The sequence below is a fragment of the Oncorhynchus mykiss genome, chromosome 28 (genome assembly GCF_013265735.2).
Source record: "Oncorhynchus mykiss isolate Arlee chromosome 28, USDA_OmykA_1.1, whole genome shotgun sequence".
NCBI classification, from domain to species: domain Eukaryota; kingdom Metazoa; phylum Chordata; class Actinopteri; order Salmoniformes; family Salmonidae; genus Oncorhynchus; species Oncorhynchus mykiss.
In genome coordinates, this window is record NC_048592.1 from 19,667,197 (window position 1) to 19,688,001 (window position 20,805).

General features: G+C 42.5%; 1 protein-coding gene across 12 annotated transcripts in view; it reads right to left on the reverse strand.

The window, feature by feature from the left end:
- Positions 1-5,134: 5,134 nt before the first annotated feature.
- Positions 5,135-20,805, reverse strand: part of LOC110508698 (sickle tail protein homolog) — a 52,099-nt gene continuing 36,428 nt past the window's right edge. For 4 of the 12 annotated variants that reach the window (XM_021589420.2, XM_036966355.1, XM_036966358.1 and 1 more), the window contains 6 exons: positions 20,218-20,388; positions 14,918-15,037; positions 11,885-11,968; positions 8,152-9,783; positions 7,391-7,528; positions 5,135-6,692 (listed from right to left, as the gene is read on the reverse strand). In XM_021589420.2, coding sequence (XP_021445095.2) covers positions 6,273-6,692; positions 7,391-7,528; positions 8,152-9,783; positions 11,885-11,968; positions 14,918-15,037; positions 20,218-20,388 — 2,565 coding nt within the window. In that variant the 3' untranslated portion in view covers positions 5,135-6,272. Of the gene's footprint in view, positions 7,235-7,390; positions 7,529-8,151; positions 9,784-11,884; positions 11,969-14,917; positions 15,038-20,217; positions 20,389-20,805 lie in introns of all 12 variants that reach the window. The other 8 variants (XM_036966359.1, XM_021589421.2, XM_036966356.1 and 5 more) reach the window with 8 other exon arrangements.

Genomic DNA, 20,805 nt, shown 5'->3' on the forward strand with positions numbered 1-20,805 from the left:
TGAATCTTAGATTTCTTTGCTTTCTCACAAATATACCTCTTTAGATATTCATGGAACAGTGCTGAAACTCTTATGCAAGTGGCAAATTCACAATCTCAAAACTAGAAGCGGAGTTTGTTCGTTTCATGTATTGAACCAAACAGCACTGACTACCAAAACCACTGCACTGACCAGCTTTCCCTGTTTTCACTGACATATTCAGTCAGCCTGAATGACTACAGTGCTGCATCGCACACCTCGGTCATCATGAAAACCTTTGAGCATCTCTTCCTGTCCCATCTCAAAACCACCATCGACACCCTCCTTGACCCCATGCAGTTCGTCTATAGAGCCAATAGATCTGTCTGTAGATGACGCTGTCCCAAGGACATGCAAGAGGATATTGTTTGTGGACTTTAGCTCAGCCTGAAACACAGTCATTCTGGACTTGCTACAGCACCAACTCCCCCAGCTGAACGTATCGGGCTCCTATCTGCTCGTGGATCACTGACTTCCTGACCAACAGGACACCGCACGTTAAGATGGGACAACATTTCAGAATCCCTATCAGCACAGGGTTGCATATGCTCTCCACCCTCTACTCCAATGACTGCACCTCCAACGACCCATCTGTCAAAACACTCAAGTTTGCTGATGACGTAAACCTGGTCATCCAAGTAGAAAGGTTGGTGGCCTGGTGCAGTCTCAACAACCTAGAACTCGACATAGTCAAAACCGTGGAGATGGTGGTACACTTCAGGAAATGCCCCCCCCCCACACCATCTCTCCCCTTTCGAGTGATTGCTCAGCTGTCAGCACAGCCAAGTCATATTTAAATTCCTGGGGACCATCATCTCTCAACCTCAACTGGGAGGACAACATCACAGTGGTTACCAAGAAGGCTCGACCGAGGATGTACTGTCTGCGACAGCTGAGGAAACTCAAACTCTTGGACAATTCTGGTTCGGATCTATACGTCCATCATTGTCAATCCTCATCTCTTCTATCACCATCTGGTTTGGGTCTGCCTGCAGCAAGTGCAAACTGCAGCGCATTGTTTGGTCTGCGGAGAAGTTCGTAGGCTGTCACCTGCCCACCATCAAGGACCTGCAGAGCTCCAGGACTAGGAAGCATGCAGGTACGATCATTTCCTACCCTGCCCATTCCAGACCCCCCATCTTTCAAAGACTCCACTCTGGCAGACAGGTTAGGCCAATCATGACCAATACCGCCCTCCCCCTGAACAGTTTCTTCCCTGCTGTGGCCCTCATTAACCAGGCTCATGGGGATTAAGTGACTGCATTGGGATGATTACTGCACCTTGTCATCAATGACCTCAAATACCAATCTGCACTATACTTCATTTTCATTATGTACACCTCTGGTCTTCCTCACAACGCTGTATATGCACTGTGTAAAATCCCTCTGTTTATATAGATATATATTCCCACTGCGATCAGCCTAAACTCCAGTGTTATGTTTACTGTACCGATACTGTATATGCTGTATGATGTTTATGTGGACTTGTGTCTATTTTGTTTGTATATTGTCTATTGCTGGCAGCATCTTCACAATGAAGCAAATTCTGCGTAAATGTACAGTACTTGGTGAATACAGGTGATTCTGAAAATGAACATGGTCTTTATTCTTGATCTTACTTTTAAGACATAATTCCTCAAAGACTTGATTTAATTAATTGTTAATGAAGTATTAAAGTAGTTAATGGTGATAGAAAATTGCTTGCTGTCAGACTGTGCCTGGAGTTATCTCTTGGCCCCTCTGGTGAGTGAATAGCCTGAGGTGATGCCCTCAAAAACACTCAATTGAATTAGTGCCTCAGCCAAGGTCGTGTGCCAGAAACGCTTTTGGGGAGCTGAGCATGTATAGTAAAAAAATGTCCAAAGAAGTTGAAGTTTGGGAATCTGGAACCAAGTAATTATTGGTGCATTGTTGATTTTATGTTTTGGTTTATAAATATGGTTTGTGTCATATTAGATATCATGTACTGCACACAATGGTATTATCTTCTACTGACTATATAGTTTTCTTTTGAATAACCTTCATTTTTTCATACTTGTATAATAATAACCTTGATATGCCTGTTGTCTGGACCCATGTGTAACTATGGACAGGAGACCCTCTTTCTTGAGACCCTTGGGTTTGAAGAAATCTTGCACTGTACAGGGATTCATAGTAATCTAAAAATAAACCTAGCTCTAATCGCACAAAGGATGTACCAAATCAGTAATAACGGAATTAGGCTACAAGAGGAAAGTCCATTGAATAAAGAAAAGAACAAAGACAGAGGGTACCTACAGTTTGATGAATAGTTAGTAGCTATTATTGAACTAAAATACATGTCTCTATATGCCAGAGCTTACCATCAGTGCCCTCCTGAAATGAATTGCATAAAGCCTCTGGACTTAAAGTATATTGCACACACTTTCATTATTGATTCAAGTCATCAGGTGTCGTGGCACATCTGTGTATGAGGGTACTGTACTATGGTCATTTTGATAACTAACCACAACAAATGTTATTGGGTTGTTGCTGCATGTGTTCTGGAATGAAAAAAATTGGTTTGGTTAGTATGACCTTACTGTAGTGTATGTGTGTGTACAGGTTTCTTAGATGGGGTGGCCCGTTGAAAATCATGAAAAACCGACATACTATGAAACCTTGCACTAGAATGTTAAGGCTGTCATTCTGTCAATTATAATTTAACAATCTAGCTTTTGGAGCTAGAATGAATAGTAGACTGTTTTAAAATATGATAACCATTCATGTAAACAGCTTTTATATTTTATGACATTTAGATTGATAGTACTGTCTCGCTTCCCCTGAATGGTGTTACACTAGTGGGACAGGGACCTTTTCAAGCTATAAAAATTCACAAAATAAACCTTTAATCATTTTAAATGTAATTTCCTTCATTAGATATTCTAAAGTACTGTACATTGAATTATATTGTTTTAGTTGTTCATAACATTTCAAAATTGAGTCTAAATAACACATAAACCGCATAGGATGACAGTGGAAGGAAATAACAAGGGTAGGAAAGGAAGGACACTGAATGTAAGAAACTTAGGATAGAAAATATGCTCAATTTGTGAAAGGGGACAGCATTTAGGGAATAATAGAGGTGTTTCAGGATCAAGTAAAATCTGTGCAGACTCCTTTAGTTATATTTTCATCAGGAGCTTGGAATGTTCCCAAAATTGTAAAAACACTGTGTTATCTATAAAACTCTACAAAATCTCATTGATACTTTAATGTGCCAGGTGAAGTGGGACACTAATGTATTTCTAACGAGAAAAGAGTGCCCCACTTTATCTACCCACTACAATTTAGTGTCACTTACTGTCACCCCCCCCCCCCCCCCCCCCCCCCAAAAAAAATATATATACATATTTGTTTGCTCTCTGCAGTACTGGTGTGTAATCATTAGTCCAAACAGTTGTGTTTTGCAACTAAAACGAGAGTTTATATTGGAAATATTTGTCACATTTGCTTCCTTTTTAAGAAACGTCTTGCAAAAGTATCTGCATAATGAATATCTAAAGGCTCTATTTAATCTGCATCGCTTAAACATTTCAGATTGTGCTATAGAAATGTATATGTCATTTCCGATTGAGCCAAGATATGCACCGTTTACCGTGAATTCAGTCTCTGATAACGCGGGAATATTGCCTTTAAATTTCAATCACGCTGTAATGCTGAACTTCCGCGATATGGATTTATACCAAAAAAGGCCACCACTCACGTGATGCACTTCTATTGATTTAGGGCAACAGTGTTAAAAATGAAGACAATAGATTTGAACACATTCTACCCTAATCTATTTTTAGCCACAATAATAGATGGTGGCCATTGACTGTGACCGACCATAGGAAACATTTCTTTACACAACACTGGTCACCAACACTTGTCCTGGGGAGCTACAGGGTCATATGTAGACTTCTGTTCCTGCCAAAGAGCAATACTTTAACATTTTCCTTCATTCCACTAATGATCAAGCCCTTGATGATTGGAATTAAAGCCTGTACAGGCCAGGACCAGGGTTGGTGTCCACTGCTCTATGGTGTGATTTAATAGGCTAATTGTCATTCTTGGCAGTACTGGATATGTTGGTATTTGTAAATACAGATTCTTACTGGGTTAACAGCTTGACTTCTCCTCTATCATGCCTTCTACCATTGCTGAAGATCTAACAACATGGCAAACTAATTCACAATTCTAGTATTACAAGCCACTTTACTTACAGAAAACTACTTGGCTAATTTGGCAAGCATACTAATTCACACCCTCATTACAGTAATTCCAATTAGAAATGCAAATTAGGGAGCCACATCTTTGATTAACTGACAGAAAGTTCCTTGTTGGTTTGTGGATGTCCTCCTAGACTTGTGCTGTTGATGTAGCTCTACCATAATGCATTGGGAGATATAATAATTAACCCTATGATGCTAAAATGAGTTATTTTTAATTACCAGCCATCCCTCCCTCTGAGTTGCATCTCACAATCTGGACTCTCTTCAACTTTCCTGTGTTAAATATGATGCAGAATGATGATATGCTAATTACAGTAGATGGGCATTGGGATTCATTATGTCTGGAATTTACATATGAGCTAATTATCATTTAATGAAACTAATTACTAATAATTTACTAATTAAAAGGATGAGATATCTCATTATGTTTCTTTCCCTCTGTGATAAATGTGTTAATGACATTCTCTCAGATATTTGTCAAGTCTAAATGTGTTTTTATGTAATGTTTATTTCTTTGTCAGAGCAATATCCATGACCTAATCAGAGACCATATTTAAGATCTATTGTTTCAGCTCTTTTAGAATTTCACACATTTATTTTGGACTTGAAGCAAATTATTGCTTCAAAATCTGTTTGAAATCTGTATTACATTTACGTATAGTTATTTTATGTAAATGATTCTGAACATTGGAAAAATACTGCTACGCAAAAGCTGTCTGGCTGCCCTCTTTCCTGTGTAAAATGGCATGTGTACATTGCCCTCTGTTGGGCAATAATAGGAAGTGCAAACTTATTTTGCATCAATACCTACGCCAGTAAACATATTTTCATACAATTATACAAATGAATATAACATGAACAAATAGAAGCATACAGCAAATCACTAACAGAAAGCCCTTTATTAGTTTTTCAAACTCACAAGTATTTCATTCCACAATACATTTTTACAACATGGTTTACAGCTTTACAAAATCAGAGAACACTAAATAGGAGTTGTGCAAACACAATAGTTCTCTAATATTACAGATAAATATGTCAAATCTCTATAATGTACTTGTATGTAAACACCAGTTACTGATATGAATATAAGAGTATCACAGTAAGCTATTTGGTTAAAATAAGTTGGTGCCATCCCAAAGGAAAACATTACAACATCCACACAGTGCATGTCTTAGATACATGGTCTGTAAAACCAAATACTTTGGCATTTACCACATCTACTGCCATAAAAGTCCTCTAAACATCACTTTGATTGTACAGTAGCTATCTTGTTAGCTCAAACAATTTGGCAATGCATAGGAAGCTTAAGAAATCACCAAGCTCTTTTTTTCCTTAAAGTTCCACTCACACTCTACACATCTAAGATCATTGCATAGATGACAAGTGAATGACAGATGCTAGATGAAATATACTATATCTATCCCCAAAATCATTTGATTTCCTTATATAATAAATTGTTATTTTAGATCAAATCTGCATATTATCTGTCACTCAGACACTCATTCTTATAAAATATACATTATATTCAACACCATCAATTAAACCAAAGATTTCTCACATCAATAAAAATAAAATCCAGATTTCCAGCACCACTAAACTGCATTAGCATTAATTCTAGAATGTTTGCACCTTTTTGTGTTGATCATTTGTAATGCAAAGTAGTTATCTTGTTAATATGGTTATCATCATACAAAAGCCGAGGCAGAAATAAAAAGGTCCTCTTGCTCAAAGTGAGTGTTGAATGAAAACCAGGTCAATGTATTTTCTTTTTCAAACTGTTCATTATCAAAAACGTATGGAAGGGATCGAGAGAAACAAGACTGCCCTGCAATTGGATTATGTTTCCATGAAAACAGCATTTCCCTCCACTGTAATTTATATAGATATAAAAAGATCATGATATGTCCTTGGATAAAGAAGCTGCTGGTGTTTGTGTGGTTTTGCTGCTGTGTCCACATTGCATCTTGTGACCGGTGAAGCTGGGTATATGTGCAATGCGGTGGATACTCCTTGCACCTTGACTCATGGCAGTCGGGGAGGGGAGGGAGGGGAGGATGAGGTGGAGGACGTGGATGTGGGGGACAAAGAGGATGAGTTGGAAGAGGGGGAGTTGGAAGAGGGGGAGGAAGAGGAAGATGAGCAGTAAGAGAAATGGCTGGGTCGGCCATTTTGGGTTTGAGACGAGAGGGAAAGATTTTGACGTCTGTCATTGAGAGACGGGCTAGGAGGGACGAGACGACTCAGATTAAGAGACGGGATGAAAGACTTGTGTGAGGAGGATGGGAAGGATGAAGGTGATTTAATAGGGTTAGGCACAGAGTTAGGATCTGGGGATGACGTGTTTTTTCCAGAGCTATGACAAAAGGCTGGGATCTTAGAAGCAGGTAAAGCAAGGAAAGAATGGTTACTATCCCCACCTGCTTTCTTAGTACTTCTGATGGCCTGCGAAACAAAGATGGCAGGAGACATGGAATGTCAAGAAAGGCAAAATAAGTGTTATTATACAAAGATAAATAAACAATGTTACAAAGCATGATGGCACTAAAATACACAAAAAATAGATGATTAATTGAAAATATAAACAACCACAGTAAAACAGATGAAGTCAGGAAATGATCTAAAGGGTTAATGGTGCCCACTAATTAACCAATTAAATGCACTTACTCATCAAGCACACGCAATGTTTATGACATAAATATCATGCTACTCAGGGTGAGATGAAGAGGGTTAAAGAATACTTGGATAGCTGACAGAGGGTGAATTTAGATGGATCATTTGAGTTGCTTTAGTTTAAGTTTAGAGAATCGCATTTGTTTGCAAAAAATGAAAATGCTTAATTCAAGGAGATCTTCAAAAAGTGAAGAGAATATATCCTTGGCAATCTTCTATCCTTGTCTCCATCTCCAAGGGACTGAAAGTTACATGCTGAGCATGCTCATGGAGCATATAGAGGTGAAGAGGGTACATATGGTAAGTCAAAAGGTCTTGAAGACATAGGAGAACAAGACAGAGAACGCATGGATTCAACAAACATCTTATAATTGTACAGTTTCCAATGCTTTACATGAACGCACTTCTCTACATCATGAAAGTGGTTGCTCCAATACTTCCTGACACAGGCCATCTTATAGTAAAACTACCTGTCGAAACTGCTTCTGATTGCCCTGGAGCTTCTGAGCTTTTCCTCCTGGTTTGTCAGCTGACCCGGCTGGTTGCTGCCAGGACTTTGCAGATGCAGAACGTGACATCTGACTTGAAGAAGGAGAGCCACTGGTATTCTGTAAATATTCAAACAGACAAAAATAAACACAAAAATGATAGTGTATTTTAGGGACGGATTATGAAAACACCTAAGAGCCGAAGCAACAACAAAGAAAAACCTGTATCCAGAAATAAGATTCCAGCATGCTTACAGTAGGTTTGTGTTTCCCAAACTGGGGTACAAGCAGGGGTAGCTCTAGGGCATAGCCTGAGACATTATCTGTAATGGTGGATTTTGTGTTCACCTGTATTTTATTTTGTATATGTAGGGAGCTGGTGGGTCAAGTTATGGGTACACAACTTTTTTCCAAGTTTGGGAACCACTGACCAACCTGCACCAACTCTGAGAGCAGAGCATGCACAACAGAACCACAAGTACAGTATAAAGCCAGTCATTTTAAAGCCTGTCACTTTGTCCCAGACAAAGTTAACTGTTCAAAGTTCACAAAAACACATCATAGCAACCCAGTTCCCAAGGGACAACAATCATGTCAGCTGACACCACAAAGACAGCTTATAAGCAGAGGTTGTATCCCCAGCAACACCTGAAAAACATGTTAATCTTTATTGGTTAGAGGTTGGAAATCTACCAGGGACCCAGCCACCAGTGCAGTTAGAGGGAAGCAACTTTAAGAGAGACCTGTTTATTGGAGCTGCTCGTGATGGACGGTCTGGGAAGCTGTGGAAGTTGTGGTTTGGACTTCTTACTCTGAGGATTAAGGGACTTAGAGACCTGAGGAGGGGCAGACCTCTTGGAGGGACTGCCCTCCCTCTCTCGTTTGAGTTTCATAGTGGATGGAGACTCTTCACAGGAGTCTATCTTAAGCGCAGAGGGGCTTATATTATCCATGATGATCTCCCGCTTTTTAATGGTCTCATCTAAACTGTTTCTGGACTCGTAGGTGTTCTTACAGATCGCCTCTGTTCTGTGTTTAGAGTTTGACCAGGTGAGAGTGCTTGATGACATTACGTTATTCACAGTGGTGAGGGGACTGGAGTTAGTTTGGGGTTTGCTGCTGCTGTTGATCTCAAACCTCTTGGTCTCCTTCATGTGTCCGTCCTCCCCGTCCTCATAGACCACCACCTGGAGCGTCTTCTTGCTTGTTTTGGTCCTAGTGCGAATCGCTTGGCTGATGGCCGCCATCTTTTTTGTTGGGAACTTGAATTTGAACTTATTTTTGGACTCTGGTTTGCTGCCATTTGAGGACTCTGTTTTAGACTGTTCTGGCGATGAGCACTCTGATGTACTTGTCTGTTGCGCAACCACAGCAGGAGTATTACTGTGACCGTTTGCAGTGTTTTCTGTCACTGCTGTCTTGTTTGCCTGTTGGAGATCAGTGTTAGGCTTTACCTGAGGTACATTCTTCTCTGCTTCCTCGTTCTCCTCTTCGATGCTCTTCTGGTGCAGCATCACATCCAGCTCCTCCTCACACTCAAAGATGGTGGACATACGCTTGTAGGCCGACCGGATGTCCATGGGCTCGTCGAATATGATGATCACAGGCTTCCTATCGAAGCCACAGTGCTCCTCCTGGCTGACGCTGGTGGTGTCGTTCCCCACCTTGACGGTCTGAACCTCGGACCCGTTGGTCCTACTTACTATCTCCTGGTACTGCCTGGTGGACAGAGCCTGCACTCTGTTGCTGGTAATCATCATGAAGGAGATGTTCTCAGGGGGAGGAGAGCCCTCCTCGTCGGGGAGGTCAGGGCTCAGGCTGCTGCTCTCCTCTACATACCGTGGTGCTCTGCCTCTGGATGACCTAAATACTACCTGCTGGCTCTGGCTGTCATCCAGGTTCACACTTTCTACTGGTGGAGGAGACACTGGACTACCTGAACCCTCCTGAGCTATAACAGTCATAGACTGATTTACTGGTACTGGTGGAGATGATGGTATACTGTTAGCAGGATGAGTGCTCAATTCGGTAGGTGCAGGTAAGTCCTTCTTCTCTGCAGGTATTGTAGAACACACAGGTTCAGCCACCTCCTCTTTCTGACTCTCAACAGGATCCTTCAGGTCATTCTCATCTATGAGGCTCGCCTTCTCACTATCTTCTCCAACTGCTATCTTTTGTGTTTCAAGAGGACAATCTTCGCACTCCACCACTAGAGGTGACTCATCTGCTGTTAGTAACTCTAGCTGCTGGGAGTCAAGCATATTTGTGTTTGCCACCTGTGAGGGGGACACTGTTCCCTCTCTCCCTTCCGATTGGTCTGTTCTTCCCGATGGAGGCTTTTCATTGGATATCTGTCCCATAACATAATACATGACCTGGGAAAAAAGGAGGGAAATATCTATTATCATTAAAAAAATATACAGGTAACTGCCAAAATAAAGGAAACACTGAGTAATTTAGGAATAAAACGTATATTGAAAGCAGGTGCTTCCACATACAGTGCCTTGCGAAAGTGTTCGGCCCCCTTGAACTTTGCGACCTTTTGCCACATTTCAGGCTTCAAACATAAAGATAAAAAACTGTATTTTTTTGTGAAGAATCAACAACAAGTGGGACACAATCATGAAGTGGAATGACATTTATTGGATATTTCAAACTTTTTTAACAAATCAAAAACTGAAAAATTGGGCGTGCAAAATTATTCAGCCCCCTTAAGTTAATACTTTGTAGCGCCACCTTTTGCTGCGATTACAGCTGTAAGTCGCTTGGGGTATGTCTCTATCACTTTTGCACATCGAGAGACTGACATTTTTTCCCATTCCTCCTTGCAAAACAGCTCGAGCTCAGTGAGGTTGGATGGAGAGCATTTGTGAACAGCAGTTTTCAGTTCTTTCCACAGATTCTCGATTGGATTCAGGTCTGGACTTTGACTTGGCCATTCTAACACCTGGATATGTTTATTTTTGAACCATTCCATTGTAGATTTTGCTTTGTTTTGGATCATTGTCTTGTTGGAAGACAAATCTCCGTCCCAGTCTCAGGTCTTTTGCAGACTCCATCAGGTTTTCTTCCAGAATTGTCCTGTATTTGGCTCCATCCATCTTCCCATCAATTTTAACCATCTTCCCTGTCCCTGCTGAAGAAAAGCAGGCCCAAACCATGATGCTGCCACCACCATGTTTGACAGTGGGGATGGTGTGTTCAGCTGTGTTGCTTTTACGCCAAACATAACGTTTTGCATTGTTGCCAAAAAGTTCAATTTTGGTTTCTTCTGACCAGAGCACCTTCTTCCACATGTTTGGTGTGTCTCCCAGGTGGCTTGTGGCAAACTTTAAACTACACTTTTTATGGATATCTTTAAGAAATGACTTTCTTCTTGCCACTCTTCCATAAAGGCCAGATTTGTGCAATATACGACTGATTGTTGTCCTATGGACAGAGTCTCCCACCTCAGCTGTAGATCTCTGCAGTTCATCCAGAGTGATCATGGGCCTCTTGGCTGCATCTCTGATCAGTCTTCTCCTTGTATGAGCTGAAAGTTTAGAGGGACGGCCAGGTCTTGGTAGATTTGCAGTGGTCTGATACTCCTTCCATTTCAATATTATCGCTTGCACAGTGCTCCTTGGGATGTTTAAAGCTTGGGAAATCTTTTTGGATCCAAATCCGGCTTTAAACTTCTTCACAACAGTATCTCGGACCTGCCTGGTGTGTTCCTTGTTCTTCATGATGCTCTCTGCGCTTTTAACGGACCTCTGAGAATATCACAGTGCAGGTGCATTTATACGGAGACTTGATTACACACAGGTGGATTGTATTTATCATCATTAGTCATTTAGGTCAACATTGGATCATTCAGAGATCCTCACTGAACTTCTGGAGAGAGTTTGCTGCACTGAAAGTAAAGGGGCTGAATAATTTTATATCTTTATGTTTGAAGCCTGAAATGTGGCAAAAGTTCGCAAAGTTCAAGGGGGCCGAATACTTTCGCAAGGCACTGTAGGTGTGGTTCCTGAGTTAATTAAACAAATAAAACATCCCATCATGCTTAGGGTCAGTTGACCATTATTTTGGCTACCATGGCTAGAAGAAGAGATCTCAGTGACTTTGAAAGAGGGGTCTCAAAGGAGCATAGAGGGTTTAAAGGGTGTTTGTGTGTCTCAGTCACCAGATCTCAACCCAAATGAACACTTATGGGAGATTATGGAGCGGTTCCCGCGGCAATGTTTTCTACAACCACTATAAACAAAACACCAAATGATGGAATTTCTAATGGAAGAATGGTGTCGCATCCCTCCAATATAGTTCCAGACACTTGTATAAACTATGCCAAGGCACATTGAAGCTGTTCTGGCCACTCGTGGTGGCCCAACGCCCTATTAAGACACTTGATGTTGGTGTTTCCTTTATTTTGGCAGTTACCTGTATATACTGTATTCAGACTGAGGAACATAGGTAATATGGGAATGAAAGACTTACCCTGGGACTCTTTGGTACAGTGTCAAATCTGTTTTCATCGGTGTTGAGCACACTTTTTTCTTTACCCTGGTTCTCCTGACTCTCCTAGGACAGTTTAGGGGATAACATCATTGCACAACAGCTCTTTGAATTCAGTTTACACTTTCATTTACAGTGACGAGACCAGCCATGGCAGCCAAGAGAGCATGCGTAGAACACTAAGGGAAATAGAGTCAAGCACAATGTGATAAGGGAACAAAATATCAGATGCAGATTCATTCACAAAGCCAGGCAAGAACACTGCACAGTGTGAATGATTAGTCCGTAATCTCAAAGTGGAAGGGAACTGGAAATCAAGAGCAAATATTTTCCAACACCAAGAGACACCGTACATCTTTTATATGAGACATCAGTCAATTCTTTGAAAAGCAGAGATAACATTTTCATGAGAAGAAAACATAAGAAACACCAAACCTCCGCCCCCCAGGCCATTCCAGCAGCAATAGCAAAACACAGCACTGAGTGGCAGTCAGACCAGTATTCAGAAGCACATTCAATCACAAGCAAGCTCTAGATCCAAGCTTAGACCAGATTCAGAGGCTGATGAAGCTGAAAGCACAGACAGTCAGGCCCCAGATCAAATTAGTGTTAGAGGCCTAGATAAGCATTGAATTAAAAATCCAACCTTATTTACATAAGTATTCAGACCTTTTGCTATGACAATCGAAATTGAGCTCAGGTGCATCCCGTTTCAATTCAACATCCTTGAGATGTTTCTACAACTTGATTGGAGTCCACCTGTGGTACATTCAATTGATTGGACAATATTTGGAAAGGCACACACCTGTCTACAGTTGACAGTGCATGTCAGAGCAAAAACCAAGCCATGAGGTCGAAGGAATTGTCCGTAGAGCTCTGAGACAGGGTTGTGTCGAGGCACAGATCTGGGGAAGGGTACCAGAACATTTCTGCAGCATTGAAAGTCCCCAATAACCCAGGGGCCTCCATCATTCTTAAATGGAAGAAGTTCGGAACCACCAAGACTCTTCCTAGAGCTGTCCGCCTGGCCAAACTATGCAATCGGGAGAGAAGAGCCTTGGTCTAGCCTTGGTCTAGGTTAGACTACTGCAATGCTCTACTTTCCGGCTACCCGGATAAAGCACTAAATAAACTTCAGTTAGTGCTAAATATGGCTGCTATAATCCTGAATAGAACCAATTTTTTTGATCATATTACTCCAGTGCTAGCCTCCCTACACTGGCTTCCTGTTAAGGCAAGGGCTGATTTCAAGGTTTTACTGCTAACCTACAAAGCATTACATGGGCTTGCTCCTACCTATCTATCTGATTTGGTCCTGCCGTACATACCTACACGTACACTACGGTCACAAGACGCAGGCCTCCTAATTGTCCCTAGAATTTCTAAGCAAACAGCTGGAGGCAGGGCTTTCTCCTATAGAGCTCAATTTTTATGGAATGGTCTGCCTACCCATGTGAGAGACGCAGACTCGGTATCAACCTTTAAGTCTTTACTGAAGACTCATCTCTTCAGTGGGTCATATGATTGAGTGTAGTCTGGCCCAGGAGTGTGAAGGTGAACGGAAAGGCTCTGGAGCAACGAACCGCCCTTGCTGTCTCTGCCTGGCCGGTTCCCCTCTTTCCACTGGGATTCTCTGCCTCTAACCCTATTACAGGGGCTGAGTCACTGGTTTATTGGTGCTCTTCCATACCATCCCTAGGAGGGGTGCGTCACTTGAGTGGGTTGAGTCACTGATGTGATCTTCCTGTCTGGGTTGGCGCCCCCCCTTGGGTTGTGCCGTGGCGGAGATCTTTGTGGGCTATACTCAGCCTTGTCTCAGGATGGTAAGTTGGTGGTTGAAAATATCCCTCTAGTGGTGTTGGGGCTGTGCTTTGGCAAAGTGGGTGGGGTTATATCCTTCCTGTTTGGCCCTGTCCGGGGGTATCATCGGATGGGGCCACAGTGTCTCCTGACCCCTCCTGTCTCAGCCTCCAGTATTTATGCTGCAGTAGTTTATGTGTCGGGGGGCTAGGGTCAGTTTGTTATATCTGGAGTACTTCTCCTGTCTTATCCGGTGTCCTGTGTGAATTTAAGTATGCTCTCTAAGTATTCTATCTTTCTCGCTCTCTTTCTTTCTCTCTCTCGGAGGACCTGAGCCCTAGGACCATGCCTCAGGACTACCTGGCATGATGACTCCTTGCTGTCCTCAGTCCACCTGGCCGTGCTGCTGCTCCAGTTTAAACTGTTCTGCCTGTGATTATTATTATTTGCTGGTCATGTATGAACATTTGAACATCTTGGCCATGTTCTGTTATAATCTCCACCCGGCACAGACAGAAGAGGACTGGCCAACCCTCATAGCCTGGTTCCTCTCTAGGTTTTTTCCTAGGTTTTGGCCTTTCTTGGGAGTTTTTCCTAGCCACCGTGCTTCTACACCTGCATTGCTTGCTGTTTGGGGTTTTAGGCTGGGTTTCTCACAGCACTATGAGATATCAGCTGATGTACGAAGGGCTATATAAATACATTTGATTTGATTTGATTTTGGTCAGGGAGGTGACCAAAAACCCGATGGTCACTCTGATAGAGCTCCAGAATTCTTCTTTGGAGATGGGAGAATCTTCCAGAAGGACAACCATCTCTATATCACTCAACAAATCAGGCCTTTATGGTAGAGTGGCCAGACGGAAGCCACTCCTCAGTACCCAAGAAGACTTGAGGTTGTAATCACTGCCAAAGATGCTTCAACAAAGAACTGAGTAAATGGTCTGAATACTTATGTAAATGTGATATTTCAGTTCAGATTTTTTTTTAGACATTTGCTAAAATAAAAACACAATGTTTTTGCTTTGTGATTATGGGGAATTGTGTGTAGATTGATGAGGAAAAATAACAATTGACTCAATTTTAGAATAAGGCTGTAGCGTAATCAAGAGGTCTGAATACTTTCCGAATGCACTATATAAGCAATGAGTGCAGGCCTCAGGTCAGACCATAAGCACACCACACACAGGGGGTTAGTAATAAGGCATCTGTTACCTTAGGGACTTTGGGTGAAAGGGAGAGCTCTGGTTCTATCTGTCTGACTTGTGATGCAGTGCTTGTGAGGTCTACAACGCACTTTGTGCCTACATCTCTAAGAGTGCACTTCTGAAACACCTGAGGAGGTTAAAGTGCACTGATTAGATCACAGATTCCAGATTGCATGACAAGGGCTCTGTACAACAAATGCTGAGTTAAATATCACACTATCTGATGTATTTGGCTATTCTTGTTCACACAGACATTCCTCCATTGAACAACAGAAGGTGACATACATGTAAAGTGTTGGTCCCATGTTTCATGAGCTGAAATTAAAGATCCCAGGAATTTTTCATATGCACGAAAAGCTAATTTATCTAAAATGTTGTGCTCAAATTTGTTTACATCCTTGTTAGTGAGCATTTCTCCTTCGCTAAAATAATCCATCCAGCTGACAGGTGTGGCATGTCAAGAAGCTGATTAAACAGAATGATCATTACACAAGTGCACCTTGTGCTGAGGACAATAAAAGGCCAATTTTAAACATGTAGTTTTGTCACACAACACAATGCCACAGATGTCTCAAGTCTTGAGGGAGTGTGCATTTGACATGAATTTAGTGTTAATTTATCTACTATAAGCCGCCTCCAACGTCGTTTTAGAAAATGTGGCTGTACGTCCAACCGGCCTCACAACCGCAGACCACGTGTAACCACGCCAGCCCAGGACTTCCACATCAAGGCTTCTACACCTGCGGGATTGTCGCTAACCCAGACAGCTGATGAAACTGTGGGTTTGCACAACCAAAGACTTTCTGCACAAACTGTCAGAAACCGGCTCAGGGAAGCTTATCTGTGTGCTCGTCATCCTCACCAGGGTTTTGATCTGACTGCAGTTTGGCGTCGTAACCAACTTCAGTGGGCAAATGCTCACCTTCGATGGCCATTAGCATGCTGAAGAAGTGTGCTCTTTATGGATGAATTGCGGTTTCAACTGTACCGGGCAGATGGCAGACGTATGGCGTCATGTGGGCGAGCGGTTTGCTGATATCAACATTGTGAACAGTGTCCCATGGTGGTGTTATGGTATGGGCAGTCCTAAGCTACGGACCACGAACACAATTGCATTTTATCGATGGCAAATTGAATGCACAGAGATACTGTGAAGAGATCCTGAGGCCCATTGTCATGCCATCCCGCTGTCATCATCTCATGTTTCAGCATGATAATGCACGGCCCCATGTGGAAAGGATCTGTACACAATTTTTGGAAGCTGAAAATGTCCCAGATCTTCCATGGCCCCAATACTCACCAGACATGTCACCCATTGAGCATGTTTGGGATGTTCTGGATCGACATGTACGACAGCGTGTTCCAGTTCCCACCAATATCCAGCAACTACGCACAGGGATCGAAGAGCAGTGGGACAAGGCCGGCCTCCCGGGTGGAGCAGTGGTTAAGGGCGCTGTACTGCAGTGCCAGCTGTGCCATCAGAGTCCCTGGGTTCGCGCCCAGGCTCTGCCGCGACCGGGAGGTCCGTGGGACGACGCACAATTGGCCTAGCGTCATTCGGGTTAGGGAGGGCTTGGTCGGTAGGGATGTCCTTGTCTCATCGCGCACCAGCGACTCCTGTGGCGGGCCGGGCGCAGTGCGCGCTAACCAAGGTTGCCAGGTGCACGGTGTAGCCTCCGACACATTGGTGCGGCTGGCTTCCGGGTTGGATGCGCGCTGTGTTAAGAAGCAGTGCGGCTGGTTGGGTTGTGTATCGGAGGACGCATGACTTTCAACCTTCGTCTCTCCCGAGCCCGTACGGGAGTTGTAGCGATAAGACAAGATAGTAGCTACTACAACAATTGGATACCACTAAATTGGGGAGAAAAAAGGGGTACAAATTTTAAAAAAAATAAATAAATAAAAAAACATTCCACAGGCCACAATCAACAGCCTGATCAACTTCATGCAAAGGAGATGTGTCGCTCTGCATGAAGTATCTGTGAGCAACAGATACAGATCTGTATTCCCGGTCATGTGAAATCCATAGGTCAGGGCCTAATGAATTTATTTAAATTGACTCAGTACCTTATATGAACTGTAACTGGGGCGGCGGGTAGCCTAGTGGTTAAGAGCGTTGGGCCAGTAACCGAAAAGTTGCTAGATCGAATTCCTGAACTGACAAAGAAAAAATCTGTCATTCTGCCCCTGAACAAGGCAGTTAACCCACTGTTCCTAGGCCGTCATTGTGAATAAGAATTGGCTCTAGACTGGCTTGCCTAGTTAAATAAAGGATAAAGAAATATAGAAGGAAAGATTGCAACATGCAAATTGTTGCATTTCTATTTTTGTTCAGTGTAGTAATGCATGTACACTAGTGTTAATGTTTATGTTAAAAATATCCAAAATGGACAAATGCTTTGTACATACACTATATAGACAAAAGTATGTGGACAACCCTTCAAATTAGTAGATTGTACGACAGCGTCTGCTATTTCAGCCACACCCATATCTGACAAGTGTATGAAATCCATAGACAAACATTGTCAGTAGAATGGCCCGTACTGAAGAGCTCAGTGACTTTAAACATGGAATCGTCATGGAATCGTCATAGGATGCCACCTTTCCAACAAGTCAGTTTGTTAAATTTCTGTCCTGCTAGAGCTGCCCCAGTCAACTGTAAGTGCTGTTATTATGAAGTGGGAACATCTAGGAGCAACAATGGCTCAGCCCGAAAAGTGGTAGGCCACACAAGCTCACAGAATGGGACCGTGCTGAAATGTGTAGTGCATAAAAATTGTATGTCCTCGGTTGCAACACTCACTACAGAGTTCCAAACTACCTCTGGAAGCAACGTCAGCACAATAACTATTTGTCAGGAGGTTCATGAAATGGGTTTCCTTGGCCGGGCAGCCTAAGATCACCATGCGCAATACCAAGCGTCGGCTGGAGTGGTGTAAAGCTCGCCGCCATTGGACTCTGGAGCAGTGGAAATGCGTTCTCTGGAGTGATGAATCACGCTCACCATCTGGCAGTCCAACAGACAAATCTGGGTGTGGCGGATGCCAGGAGAACGCTACCCGTCCAAATGCATAGTGCCAACTGTAAAGTTGGGTGGAAGAGGAATAATGGTCTGGGGCTATTTTTCATGGTTCCGGCTAGGCCCCTTAGTTCCAGTGAAGGGAAATCTTAACACTACAGCATACAATAACATTCTAGACGATGCTGTGCTTCCAACTTTTTGGCAACAGTTTGGGGAAGGCCCTTTCCTGTTTCAGCATGACAATGCCCCTTTGTTGAGATCGGTGTGGAAGAGCTTGACTGGCTTGAAGAGAGCCCTGACCTTAAGCCCATCGGACACCTTTGGGATGAATTGGAACGCTGACTGCGAGCCAAACCTAAATGCCCAACATCAATGCCCGACCTCCCCAATGCTCTTGTGGCTGAATGGAAGCAAGTCCCAGAATGGAAGCAAGTCCCTGCAGCAATGTTCCAACATCTACTGGAAAGCCTTCCCAGAAGAGTGGAGGCTGTTATAGCAGCAAAGGAGGGACCAACTCCAAATTAATGCCCATGAATTTGGAATTAGATATTCGACGAGCAGGTGTCCACATACTTTTGGTCATGTAGTGTATTTGTGGTATGTACAGTTGAAGTCGGAAGTTTACATACACTTAGGTTGGAGTCATTAAAACTAGTTTCAAACACTCCACACATTTCTTGTTAACAAACTATAGTTTTGGCAAGTCGGTTAGGACATCTACTTTGTGCATGACACAAGTAATTTTTCCAACAATTGTTTACAGACAGATTATTTCATTTATAACTCACTGTATCACAATTCCAGTGGGTCAGAAGTTTAATACACTAAGTTGACTGTGCCTTTAAATAGCTTGGAAAATTCCCAAAAATGATGTCATGGCTTTAGAAGCTTCTGATAGGCTAATTTACATAATTTGAGTCAATTGGAGGTGTACCTGTGGATGTATTTCAAGGCCTACCTTCAAACTCAGTGCCTTTTTGCTTGACATCATGGGAAAATCAAAAGAAATCAGCCAAGACCTCAGAAAAAAATGGTAGACCTCCACAAGATTGATTCATCCTTGGGAGCAATTTCCAAATGCCTGAAGGTACCACGTTCATCTGTACAAACAATAGTACGGAGGTATAAACCACATTGGACCACGCAGCCATCTTACCGCTCAGGAAGAATGTAATGTACTTTGGTGCGAAAAGTGCAAATCAATCCCAAAACAACAAAGGACCTTGTTAAGATGCTGGAGGAAACAGGTACAAAACAGGTACAAAAGTATCTATATCCATAGTAAAGGTACAAAAGGTACAAAAGTATACAAAAGGTACAACAGGTACAAAAGGTACAACAGGTACAAAAGTATCTATATCCATAGTAAAAGAAGTCCTATATCAACATAACCTGAAAGGCCGCTCAGCGAGGAAGAAGCCACTGCTCCAAAACTGCCATAAAAAAGCCAGGTTACCGTTTCCAACTGCACATGGGGACAAAGATTGTACTTTTTGGAAAAATATAATCTGGTCTGATGAAACAAAAATAGAACTGTTTGGCCATAATGACCATTGTTATGTTTGGAGGAAATAGGGGGAGGCTTGCAAGCCAAAGAACACCATCCCAACTGTGAAGCACGGGGCGGGGGTGGCAGCATCATGTTGTGGGGGTGCTTTGCTGCAGGAGGGACTGGTGCACTTCACAAAACAGATGGCATCATGAGGCAGGGAAATTCTGTGAATGTATTGAAGCAACATCTCAAGACATCAGTCAGGAAGTTAAAGCTTGGTCGCAAATTGCTCTTTCAAATGGACAATGACCCCGAGCATACTTCCAAAGTTGTGGCAAAATGGCTTAAGGACAACAAAGTCAATGTATTGGAGTGGCCATCACAAAGCCCTGACCTCAATCCTATAAACAATTTGTGGGCAGAACTGAAAAAGCGTGTGCGAGTAAGGAGGCCTGCCAACCTGACTCAGTTACATCAGCTCTGTCTGGAGGAATGGGCCAAAATTCACCCAACTTATTGTGGGAAGCTTGTGGAAGGCTACCCGAAACGTTTGATCAAGGTTAAACAAATTAAAGGCAATGCTACCAAATACTAATTGAGTATATAAACTTCTGGCCCACTGAGAATGTGATGAAAGAAATAAAAGCTGAAATAAATAATTCTCTCTACTATTATTCCGACATTTCACATTCGTAAAATAAAGTGGTGATCCTCACTGACCTAAGACCGGGAATTTTTACTAGGATTAAATGTCATGAAATGTCACTCTGTATCTGACAGAGTGTTTATTTACCTGTAGTTCCTTCATGAATGTATCCTCCTCCTCATCCTCTTCTTCATCCTCCTCTTCCTCTGGCTCAGCTGAGGCTGTGATAACAGATGTGGTTTGGGGCTTGGGCTTGACCTCTGGGGGCTGTCTGGTGGGTTTGGGACTGGGTTGAAGGAACACCGCCTCTTCATCGTCCTGAAGGGGATAGTAAAACACTTGAAAACTGTCTTGAATAAATTGACACTCTATCCCCCACTAGGTCATATGTGCATAGTCTGCATACTAAAGATTCCGAATAATTTTGCACGCCCAAATGTTCAGTTTTTGATTTGTTAAAAAAGTTTGAAATATCCAATAAATGTCGTTCCACTTCATGATTGTGTCCCACTTGTTGTTGATTCTTCACAAAAAAATACAGTTTTATATCTTTATGTTTAAAGATGGAAATGTGGCAAAAGGTCGCAAAGTTCAAGGGGGCCGAATACTTTCGCAAGGCACTGTATATGAATGTTGGGTCACATGTTGAATGTTTATTTCTAGACACTGAGGTTATCCTTTTGAAGACAAATGTCTTGGAATGCTGATTGACTAGGGAAACTGCCAAACAAATTA